At 48.0% G+C, this 12,262-nt stretch overlaps 2 protein-coding genes across 2 annotated transcripts; both read right to left on the reverse strand.

Moving 5' to 3' along the window:
* Window positions 1-1,838: 1,838 nt before the first annotated feature.
* On the reverse strand, window positions 1,839-3,793 carry LOC149299302 (acyl-coenzyme A diphosphatase NUDT19-like). Its single transcript, XM_089486330.1, has 3 exons — window positions 3,059-3,793; window positions 2,516-2,723; window positions 1,839-2,065 (listed from the first exon to the last, which is right to left on the reverse strand). Exons 1-3 carry the CDS (start codon window positions 3,791-3,793, stop codon window positions 1,839-1,841), a joined length of 1,170 nt encoding a protein of 389 aa, XP_089342456.1.
* A 4,552-nt stretch (window positions 3,794-8,345) lies between these two features.
* On the reverse strand, window positions 8,346-9,059 carry LOC149299303 (regulator of G protein signaling 9-binding protein A). The gene has a single exon (XM_089486426.1). It carries the CDS (start codon window positions 9,057-9,059, stop codon window positions 8,346-8,348), a length of 714 nt encoding a protein of 237 aa, XP_089342552.1.
* Between the last annotated feature and the right edge of the window lie 3,203 nt (window positions 9,060-12,262).

The raw sequence follows: 12,262 nt of genomic DNA on the forward strand, positions 1-12,262 counted from the left end.
ACCTTGATTTGCCCCTTTTCCATATTTGATAAACCCGCATAGATCATGCATCAATTGGTTCCGAATAAGGTAGGCCTTCTTTTAGAAGAATAGAAATACATGATACATAATATTGTCTAGCTGATCCACCTGACATGTGATGTCATTCAGATTGGAGAAGTGCAGCCGGATTGTAGTCAAAAGAGGGAAGACGCTTAAGACAGATGGGGTGGAACTACCAGCAGGGTACATATCAGACATACAGACCAGCTACAAGTACCCTGATATCCAACAGTCACATGGGAAGGATGATGAGGAGGCAAGAAAGGCAGCAACATTCAAGTAACACCAAAGTATAAGGCAGATCCTGAAAAGCCAGCTCAATGGAAAGAACAAGGTCCGCACCATCCACACATATGCCCTGCCAGTCATCAGATACCTTGCCGGCATATTGAGCTGGCCAATGGAGGACACGGAGGCTGCCAACGTGAAGACCCGGAAGCTCCTCACAATGTACAGAGGTTTCCAGCCCAAGTCCAACATCCAGAGACTGTTCATCAGCCAGAAAGATGGCGGGCGAGGCCTCGTGAATGTCAAACCCACTATCCTGGATGAAACCAAGAGCATCTGGGAGTACATCAGTAAGGTGGCACTCAAAGATGAGCTGCTGAGAGAATGCCTGAACCAGCAACAAACATGCAAGGAAGATCCCTGGCTGTACCGTTGACAAATAGCGGAAGTGGCTGATATTGGAAAATCCTACCAGTGGCAGGACAGGGCTGGACTCAAAGAGAGCACTGATGCATTGATAATGGCAGCACAAGAGTAGGCGCTAAGCACCAGATCCATAGAGGCCGGCATCTACCCCATCAGACAGGACTCAAGGTGCAGTCTATGTAGAGAGGATTTTGAGACAGTCAAACACATGGTGGAGGAGTGTAAGATGTTCGCAAGAACAGCGTACACTGAAAAACACAACCAAGTAGCTGGCATTGTGTACAGGAACATCTGAACAGAGTATGGGCTAAACCCTCCCGAGTCCAAATGAAGATTCCACAGAAGGTTGTAGAGAATTGCAGGGCTAAAATCCTGTGGGATTTCCAGATCCAGACGGACAAGCAGGTACTGGCCAATCAACTTGACATTGTGATGGTAGACAAGGACAAGAGGACAGCATTGGTGATAGATGTAGCTGTGCCAAGTGACACCAACATTAGGAAGGAGGAGGAGGAGTAACAGGGCCTAAAAGAAGAATTTGAGATGTGGAGAGTGAAGGCCAAAGTGGTCCCAGTGGTCAAAGGAGCACTCGGGACTGTGACTCCTAAGCTGGGAGAGTGGAACAACATCAAAGCACTGTCCAGAAGAGTGCAGTGCTAGGAACAGCTAAGATACTGCGCAGAACTCCCAAACTCCCAGGCCTCTGGTAGATGACCTCAAGTTCATGAAGACACATACACCCATAGATCAGCCTGCAAGGGAAGCACTGGGATTCTCTCCTATCCTTGAGTGAACTTCTGGTGAGTGTCGACACTGACACCTACCAGAATGGAACGCCTGATTGCAATTCCTTCTATGACCAGTGCTTGATCGGTCAGCAGGAAGCTGGCTTCTCCCAACATGGGAGATTGCAGGCCATCAGTCCCTGCCGCTTCAACAAAGTCAGGATGTACCAGTATGTCCTAATGGGCTTCTTGGCACAGGTTTTAAGGACACACTGGTACATCCTAAGGGGACTGAAAGGGTTAACCCTTTTGTATGCAAACACATGGCTACAAAAGAAAGCTAGGCAGTTGGTCACCAACATCATTTAATTCTATGAAAGGTATCAGTTCATTTGGTTAGCATTCTTAAGGCTACTATTACATTTTGCTCTTTGGCTTAGCGCTCTGAGTTTGATCCGTTGATAGCGGTGTGAGGTGTTTGTATTTTTGTTCAATATCTACACATAAATGTGCAATGCTGTTGTGTTGCAGGAATCTGTGACAACGAACGCTGTCTTTCATAATATCTTCAATCGTCTTGTCCGTAGAGTAAAGCTTTTTTTTCTCTCCTGTATAGTCTGGCTCATCTGGATATAAGTCATCTCCTGGGGAAAAAAAAAAGATGTTTTTTTTATTTCATGCATTGTTTGGCATTATGGTTTATACATTGCCCCCTATGCTGCCGCTTCTTAAAGACGCATGGTGCTGGGTACAGCACTAGGGATACTGGGCCAACCAAGTATCCCTGGACCACCAAAAGAGGGACACTTGGCAAGTATGAAAACGGCATCAAACCTAATGGAAAGTGGAGAGTGTCTGTATCAAGGATTTATGTCAAGGGTCATTTTCTATCCCTAAAAAGTGGACTGGTCCTTATGGAAAGGATACAGTTCCAAGGAGAATGTTTAAGGCAATTTTCTGTAATCGTCTAATTAGCAGCACGGAAAGAACAGCTTGTTCTAAATTGCCTTGATAATCCACATTATATGAGAAAAACCGAATGCTTGTCTTAATTCTGTTCTAATTGCTGGAAGACGTAGTGATGGAGAACCTACCTGGTAACACGTGAAGCATTCCGTCTTCGGCGCGCACCAAAACGGACATCCACTGCTCGCAACCTTCTAGAGCGCGATGATACGTGAACCGATGCAGCTCATGGATGTCGGGCACAACACACAACCTGCTCAACTCGTAGAACTGAGGTGGCGGAATCCAAATGTTCTGAGATTTAAACTCCTCTAGAACTTCCCAGGGGCTCCACCACTGAAGGAGAAGGAGGACAGAAATGATGGAAACTGATTGTTAACATCTTTTGAAAACTTGCGCTTGTTTACAAAGGGTTCATTATGTTAAGAAATTAGGAATTCCCTTACAGTAGTAGACCTGTTCCTTGTGTGACCATTAATGGACAATAACCTAATCACCTTCTAACTATCCACCCCTGACCTGCACGCTTCCGCTAAAGGGGATAAATACATTTAGCAATCCAGTCAAAAAGGAAGAAGGTTTAATAAAATGGCAGATCCTGGCATAAAATTAAAAAGCTATAATTAATCAAATAAACGTACGGTGACTGAGTGTTCAGAAAATGCACTCACCTTGAAAGAAGTGACTTCTTTCTGATCCTCGATGGCGAGTGGCTTCTTTTGTAGGCAACAGATATAAAAAGCCGTGTCATAGCGTCGAATGCTGGAGGTGTTTGGGAATACCGGGGTCAGCCAATTGCTCCACTCGTGCAGAGCCCAGATGTTGGGCACACAGCGCATCTCCTTGCACAGCTGAATAAATTGGAAAGGGTTACTTTGGACCTCCCGTCGCCACTTCCCAAGTACCTGGGGGTCATGGTCGGAGATGCTCGTAATGTTTTGGTTGTCTTCTACAGCAGAGTTCTCAGGAACTACCAACAAGATTCCGCATTCTTCAAAAGTCTCTCTGATGGCGCAAATCCGGAAAGCCACCTCGCTGGGGAGCAGAGAGCCAAACTTTGTCCTGTCTGTAACAAACATGGGAGATCGGCCACTGGGATTCTGTTTCACCAAACCAAGGCCAAAGTTTGGCTTTTGATCATACTTATGAAAGATGTTAATCCAGTCGTTGGAGAAATCTGAAGCATCAAGGAGGCCACCGGGAAAAACGAACGCGTTGGGCATGAAGCCACTTTTCTGACTGCGCTTCAGTAAGAGAACGTCGTAATCAAAAGAGATCCCTTTCGGAGCGTGCGTCAAAGCCTGCTGTGACGAATTCTGGATCTTTGATAACATGTTCCCATGATGAGCTCCGGCAGCTAATATCAGAGTTGCTGCTTCTCTCCAGTGCTTCAAAGTATTATTCATTTTGGACCCCTTTTCAAAATAAAGACAAAAAATCTATTATACAGCTTTCTCTGGAGCGACAAATTATTAGTCCCCTGTTAAGCGGCACAAAAGCAAGTTCATTCATATGCAAAGAACGTGCCAAAAAGACAAATACATATAGATTTAGGTCAATGTGGAATAGAGCTTTGCTGAAATAACAAAAAACTGCCTTTCTCGCTGGATATAATGAAAACTTCTTTCCACCTGGGCTTCAGGAGTAGCCAATGGGGCAAGTCAACTGTCTGCTTCTCCTGGGACTTTTCTTCTCCGTCGGAATTCAAAACCCAAGAGACTGTCTTCCGCTCTCTGACCTGAAATAACACAACTACGGCATTAGTAGCCAGCGAATAATGTTCGGAAAAAGAGCATTCCAGGTGAAATCAATCGCTCGGAGGATTTGCAGTGTGCGAGGGGGATGTGTTTGGCCGAACATATCTCCTGCACACCAAATAGAGTGTCCCTTCAAAACCAAAGAGCAGAATACTTTTAAATATAAGCTACCTTTTAGCTTAGTGGGAATCTGGTGACTTTCATGGCCGTACACCATTACCGCTGTATACGCTGCGGGTCTGAATGTCTTCCTACATTATCTCAGGGAGCAAAGTTCTAGAACGCAGAATGGAACTTCTCTGCCATTCACATTCAGGAGGATCAAACACAACCCTGTAAGCCGAATACATTGACTTGTATTATGATAACCCCCTATGGGGAACACATTACCGAGCAGAAATTATTAACCCTGCCGGGGCAGTGCCGAAGTCTTCCCTAACTGAGATGGTTTAAAGTTTCATAGCAATATAAGTTTTAAATTGCAGCATACATTGTATCACCGTGCGCACACACACACACACAGGCAACACACATTGTAGATGATATGATATCGGCACACATACAGACACAGTATAAAAGAGTTTTACCTCCAAGAGTCACAGTGTCACACAGAGAGCAGCCATTTATACTGACAGCTACAGGACTACAACCCCCATGATGCAACAGAATGCAAATGAAAGGTCACAGTGAAAGCCGGACCTTAAAACTGTACCATAAGAGATCTTTTAAGGCAGATTATATATAGTCGAGTGGACAGTGGTGGAGTGGGGGCGGTCGTGGTTTGTTATAGACAGATCTAGAAAGTTTAACAAAATGTAACAATGTGATAGGACTGGTGTAAGGATCCAGCAGCTCCCCCTTGAGGCTCAGCGGTGTCACAGCACATCGCTTTGTTAATAACTGTTATTGTTATTTATCGATTTATACAGCACCATCATATACCAAAGAGCTGTACAATGGGTAAACAGAAGGAATAAGCAACATTCTAGAGGCTTTCCTAGCTGGCTAAGGATGATAGGGATTACAGTCAAGCAACAGAAGGAGAAGACAAGCATGCTCATCTCATACACTTTGGGCCTACGGTCTATTCACTAAGGGTTGAGTCGAGGTGGTAGACGTGATGACTCTTTAAGGCCATCTTGATCAAGCTGACCCTAATGAAGCGGTTCATGTATTCAAGATGAAGTAGATAATCTGACCCAAGGCTGTACAGCGCTGCATCCTTTCGCAGCCGTCTTTAATCCGGGGGGAAGTGAAATCTTTACTATTTATTTTTTTATATAGCGACCATCATATTCCACAGCGCTGTACAATGAGGTTTGCCAGAATGCAATTCACCGAGTTCTTTCAACGAGGCACAAGTGCCGTCGAGTTACTCAACTAAAAAGTCCATCTTTAGTAAATAGGTCGACATCAGCCAATCAGGTGCTGGGGAATCGAGTGCCAATCCGAGGTCTCATTTAGATTGTGTTAATTCTTTTTGGTTTTCACACCAAAAACACAGCGGCCCATATTTAAATGGGTAGCGCGATCCCTCTGATTGTCCTTCCCTTTGCAAGTGACATTGTTGTAATAAATGATTTTTCAATCTCGAAATATAATTTGGAAATGGAACGTCCCCGCACAGATTATCATTTATGTGGATGAGCGCATAGCGGCCACGTGAGCGCCCACTAATCCCACTTTTACTGTTGGTTTATCGCAGTGAATGGATGCGCGTACGCAGGGTCTGCCCGGCCCCGAGCTAGCATTAAAAGACTAGCTTAATCGTATTAAGAGAGAAAGCATGTAGAGGCCTCTAATCCAATGGTTTTTCGGGATGACTTTTTACGTAATGACAATCTGTGAAGGGTAAAGCGTTGTCCAGGGAATGCCGTGGCCAGGGCGCAGCTCGGCAAGTGTGATGGGCAGTACCGATATCCTCTCATCGCTATGGCTAAATAGAAATCCTCGCAGCAAAGGGTTAATCCTTTTAGGGCATTTAAATATAAACACGTATGATTAACTTATCTACACGCCATTTAGATTTGACTTTGATCAGGGGGCTGCCAAGACGGAGCTCACTCAGCACTCAGCTTGTCTGTGGATCTGTTGAACCATAGCTAGCCCTGCCTGTCATCCCGTTTTAGCTACGGTAGCAAGAATTTAAATGGCCCGTCTTCTGCTTGACAACTGGTGTTGGCTATCCGGGCCATACGGTGTAAAGCAGGCACAATGAAGGCACGATACAGAGGCGCGATGTTAAATAACTTTATTTTTTACAGGCATAAATGGTTTTCCTAACAGTATAAGTCAGCTAATGCACAGTGATCAGGCACACGCTGATGGAACAGAACAATTTGCGAGATCTTTAACCCCCGATCGACCCTTTCAGTGCCAGAGCTGCGCCATATGCGTTTTCCCCTCCATGACACATGCTTTCCATAAGGCAGTTGAAGTGAGAAAACATTTACAGATATGTTTCCGCTATATCTGGAGTATGAAGTCATACATCATTAGACAATACCTTTAAATATTTAGCCAAATATTAAATAAACTAATTAAATATATTAAATATTAAGCCGAATGGCCATAAAAAGCACATTTTTTTTTAGGAGTTAGGGACATTTTAATGTGCGTGGCGCTAGAATGAGATTATTACGCCCCTGCGGCGTCCAGTTTTTACCTAATTTATTGCAAGGTCCTCGAGGAACAGCCGTGGGAAGCAGCCTGGAGCTGGGGGCATCTGGGCCTTGGTGTGACATCTTGGGGTAGGTTGGCCTTACTAATGGCTTTTGGCACGAATGCTTCTGCTGATCTAAAGCAAAAGTACTAACCGTATAGACTGGTTCTGACTGCTACTGAGTGGAGCTCTCCGCGGTTCTGATGCAGACCTGATGCGGACCTTTTTGATAGTACAGGATTAGAGAATATAGAACATGTGCGGTTCTGCCTTTTAAAAAAAACTCACTCTTAAGAAATCAATAGTTTGACTCAAATAATTGACACCCATGAGATGTACACACAGCAGATAGGTGCTTGGTACCCGGTGGCGCACTGAACCCCCGGTGCTTGGTACCCGGCGGTGCACAGAACCCCAGTGCTTGGTACCCGGCCGTGCACTGAACCTCGGTCCTTGGTACCCCGGGCATGCACAGAACCCTGGTCCTTGCTACCCGGCCGTGCACAGAACCTCGGTGCTTGGTACTGATACATTTTGGAATATAACCCTACCCCTTACCTGCCCTCCCCAAATACTCTGTGCTGCTATCTAGCCCCTCCTGAGCTATGCGTGTGCTGACTGCCTAATTTTAGCTTCCATTACTAAAATTTCTCAGGGCTCCTTAAAATCCAAACACGGCTTTGATCTTAGCTGATCTGTTTACCGAAGGAGGTGGGATTGACATAGCCGGGTTATCCAAAGGTCTTTGGGTAAGTATAGTTTAAAGCCAGCACATTACAGGCGTTCCAGGTTTATGTAACCGTCCATGCATAATTCTCCTAGGAATGCTAAGCGTGACATGCTGGCCCTTCTGAATCATAAACACGCAACCCTGATAACATACATGTTGTATACAAAGACAAGCAGGACCACGTCATTCACAGACAAAGTGTTCATACGGACAGCGCTCATCTAAGGAAGACCCGATCTAATTCTAAAATACTATCATGCTACTTTGAATGCCAAGGTATGTTGTGCTTACGTCCTGGGGTGGATTTCATTAACCCATTCTTATCTGGTAGAGCATTGAATATGTTGTATTGCAGTGTTTTCTAGTTCTCGCTGGAGGAGAATAGGTCCAAACCGGTGCTTTAAGGAAATGGTGCTTTAGTGCAAATGGAAAGATGGCATTTGGTATATTATACAAAATAATACTCGTCCTGGAAAGATACTATAGTAACCACCACACATGCGTGTCTCCTCCTCGACAACACGAGAAGCGTAGATCCAACAGCTCGGGGTCGTCAGCCTGTTGATAGCCTACTTAGAGGGTCGGAGACCGTCACACAGGAGTATCAGAAAGAAGTCATGGTCACCGACATCTCGCAATGCAATGTGTTCCTATAGAGAAAACGTTAATGGTCGATAACTGGTGAGAGGGCACGAGGCCAGAGGCCCAACAGGCTTTATTCCTGGGTACCAGAAGACCAAATGATTGACTCATCGTGCAGAACGACGTTGAAGTGAAATAAAAAAAAAAAAGTTACTCCAATTAAGTCCTTAGGAGAGTTTCACGACGCAAACTGCCAAAATAATAGCAACGATGAGAACCGAGCTAAACACCAACCCGGCTAAAAGTTTGCTGAGGTCACAGGCTGTTTTATGTTCTTCCACAGAGACAGCGCCAGGAGACGAAGCCCCGGCTGTCACCGAGTTTTTGAGTTCGGCTCCCGGATTCTGCTTGGCCACGACACTCCACTGAGGAACGTTAACTTTCATCTCCATCTCGTACATCATCTCGTCCACCTGGTTGATCTCGTTCTCCAAGTCCTTTAGATCCATCACATCGATGTTGTGTTCGGCGTCGTACTTCATGTTTTGTACGCTCATAGCCCTGGCTGCCACCCCAGAGGTTCCCCCGTTCATGCCCGTCTGTATAAGGTGCCTTCTGGGTATGTTCAAGGGATACTCTTGACCCAACTCCAAAGCCCTCCTCATGTCGGTCTCCAAGATGTCCATACAGGTTGAGAAGATGACCCATAAGCGCTCAAATTCAGCTTTGTCTTCTTTACTCAAACTTTTGTCCTTGAGGGTGCTAGTAAGTTTGTTTCTGTTGGCCACTGCCAGCTCTTGGGCCTTCTGTCTGGTCTTCTTCAGTTCTTCTCGGAGGTTCTGAGAGTCCGAGGTGCCACCTATAGTGAGGACCAAGTGTCTGTAGCATGCTGTCACTTTGTTTAAAGCATCCAAAAGTGCTTTGCACTCCTCTCTCAACATCTCCCAATAGACTCTAGATACCGACCAACTCGTGGAGCGCAGGGAATACCCCAAAATATTGCCAAGGGCAAGAAGGTTCTCAAGATATGTCCAAAGAACTCACAGGGCCTCCAAGAAGCCTGACATTAATTGGCCTCATTTGCCAAACTATTTCTCCCTCTCATCTAAACGCTGAGCAATGGAGTCTGTACTTTACATTGTAAAGCTGCCAAGAGCAAAAAATGGGTAAAAACATTCCATGAATTAATAGCGGAAGAGAAAAAAATAATAATTAGTTTTGTTTCCAAGGTGATGATCAGATGCCAAGAGTTGTGAGGTGATGACGCAAAGGCTCGTGGATCCACAAACACTACAATTAATAAATTGTGCTTCGCATGGATGTCCAGAATCCCACAAAGTCCTGGATGTCTGCTCCGGGGTATCCCGGTCCGGTGGGCTGCAGCCTCCAGAAAGCCAGCAGGGAGCTGTCCAAACGCAACCAGCTTCAAGCTCAGCAGAGCCTCGAATAGCCAGCACCTGCAGGAGTCACGTGAGGACAGCCAGCCGAGAGAGGCCCACGTGACCACACAGAGCCCTGGAAGCTGCCGCCGCCATGTTAGGTGAGGGCAGATTCAGATTAGTAGTATATAATCCCCTCTGAAAACATTGAATTGTACCTAACACAGTCTGAGATGGAACGCAAACAACCATCGACACCAAAAACTAATAACTGTTAGGTGAAGTTATTATTTACTGGTATGAACGATAGTATAAAAACGTGATTTTAGGTCACTTTTCATGCAAGTCCCAAATAAACTGATTTTTTTTCTTCCTACGTTTTATAGTTACTTTTTCGGTACGGTCTTTGTGCTTGTTATGATGCTGCGGTGCCCAAAGCAAAGATGGCAGCTCGCGCTTCCTTTGACTGCCGCTGTCATCAGCTTGCCTGATGCTTGGCGTAGGCCAACCTGTGTGAGCTCTGGTTGGTATAGCGAGGGGTCAGTCATGGTGAAAGGCCCTCCGATTGGCTGGGCGAGGCTGTTGTCGCATCCGCGCGGTGTGCAGGGAGGAAGGCTGGTTGCAGTTGGGGTGTGAGTGTGTTTCGGGGAGCAGGCGAGAAGCTGTGGATTTGCCCCGTCACTGGGTGAGTACCTGGCAACTTTATGTCTGTCCTCAGGGAGGAGTTGGGGCCACAGAAGGCTCTTACCCTGTGCCCTCTATGAAGGGTATTAGAAAGCAGTGTCAGAGCAGCTTGCTTTGGGCTTTCAGGGGGTTACTGTCCAGGGCAGGTATATTCTGGTATTCGTAGGGTTTTGCCCCAACCCGGGGCGACTTCTATAGCCTGAGATAGCTCCCAGCTGCTGCAGAACCTCTTGGGATGTATATCTGGGAGCTGCAGCATGTTGTGGAGCCTCAGCAGGTAAAACAGCTGTCCTTTTTCAGGGACGGTGGAGCAGACCCCTCATCTTTGTCTCTTCCCAGGCCCGTCAGAGCCGCCTGGCCACAGCCACGTCCCCTCCGTGGCCCGTCAGAGCCGCCTGGCCACAGCCACGTCCCCCTCCTTGGCCCGTCAGAGCCGCCTGGCCACAGCCACGTCCCCCTCCGTGGCCCGTCAGAGCCGCCTGGCCACAGCCACGTCCCCCTCCGTGGCCCGTCAGAGCCGCCTGGCCACAGCCACGTCCCCCTCCGTGGCCCGTCAGAGCCGCCTGGCCACAGCCACGTCCCCCTCCGTGGCCCGTCAGAGCCGCCTGGCCACAGCCACTTCCCCTCCCTGGCCCGTCTGGCCACAGCCACTTCCCCTCCCTGGCCCGTCAGAGCCGCCTGGCCACAGCCATGTCCCCCTCCCAGGCCCGTCAGAGCCGCCTGCCACAGCCACCTCCCAGGCCCATCAGAGCCTCCTGCCACAGCCACTTTACATCCCAGGCCCATCAGAACCGGCCACCGCCCCCTCCAAGGCCCACCAGAACCGCCTGCCATGGCCACGTCCCCTTTCCAGACCCGTCAGAGCCTCCTGCCCCAGCCACGTCCCCTCCCAGGCCCGTCAGAGCCTCCTGCCCCAGCCACGTCCCCTCCCAGGCCCGTCAGAGCCTCCTGCCCCAGCCACGTCCCCTCCCAGGCCCGTCAGAGCCTCCTGCCCCAGCCACGTCCCCTCCCAGGCCCGTCAGAGCCTCCTGCCCCAGCCACGTCCCCTCCCAGGCCCGTCAGAGCCTCCTGCCACAGCCACGTCCCCTCCCAGGCCCGTCAGAGCCTCCTGCCACAGCCACGTTCCCTCCCAGGCCCATCAGAACCGGCCACCGCGGCCACGTCCCCTCCAAGGCCCACCAGAACCGCCTGCCATGGCCACGTCCCCTCCCAAACCCGTCAGAGCCACCTGGCCACAGCCACGTCCCCTCCCAGGCCCGCCACAGCCACGTCCCCTCCCAGGCCCGTCAGAGCCGCCTGGCCAGAGCCACGTCCCCTCCCAGGCCCGTCAGAGCCGCCTGGCCAGAGCCACGTCCCCTCCCAGCGGCTCCCGCGTAGATTTATTCCGCTCGTCCCATTTATTCACAGTCGGCTCTGAATTCAGTTTAACGGTTGAAAGACTTTTGCTAAATAATTTAAGAACTTTGGGACACCGAGATCTATTTTTGCCCGGGACGAACGCTTTTTCCTGAATAGCACATTCTGTAAGAAACGTCTTCATTCTGGTAGAAAAGTAACGTTTTTCTTTTTTGTTTAGTGAAAGTCATTCCGCGTCGAAGAACAACAACAAACCCCCCGAAGCCGTGAATGGGATTTCCGCCAGAGAGATCTTCCGTGCTGCCGCCGCTCTAAAGACATTTCTGGCCCCTTCTTTCTCAAGCGGGTCCGCGGGGCCCGAGGATGTAGGTTTGCTAAAAGAGGACAACCTTTTAATAATGTAGCATTGTTTGTTCTGCATCAAAGCAACGGGCAGATGTTACAGCCGTGATATCTCCCATGATTGCGTGTTATTAATATGTAACTGTATCCATCGCCTGTAATGGTCTTTATTACAAATGCCAAGCTGGCATAAGGCAGTCTTCTTTCTAATTTACCCTCACTAGAGGTAGATCTTTTTTTGTTTCCCCCTAATCTGGCAAAATAATAGCATTCGTAGGGTTCAGAATCATGTTGATGCAACCCCTGGATTACATCTAAGTATTTTAATATCACCTTGTAGTTGGAGCTGACCGTTTGATGACATCATCCACGTTTAACCCCCA

Source organism: Sceloporus occidentalis, unplaced genomic scaffold, assembly GCF_023333645.1.
Source record: "Sceloporus occidentalis isolate IW3139 unplaced genomic scaffold, rSceOcc1.0.p SCAF_29, whole genome shotgun sequence".
Lineage (NCBI taxonomy): Eukaryota > Metazoa > Chordata > Lepidosauria > Squamata > Phrynosomatidae > Sceloporus > Sceloporus occidentalis.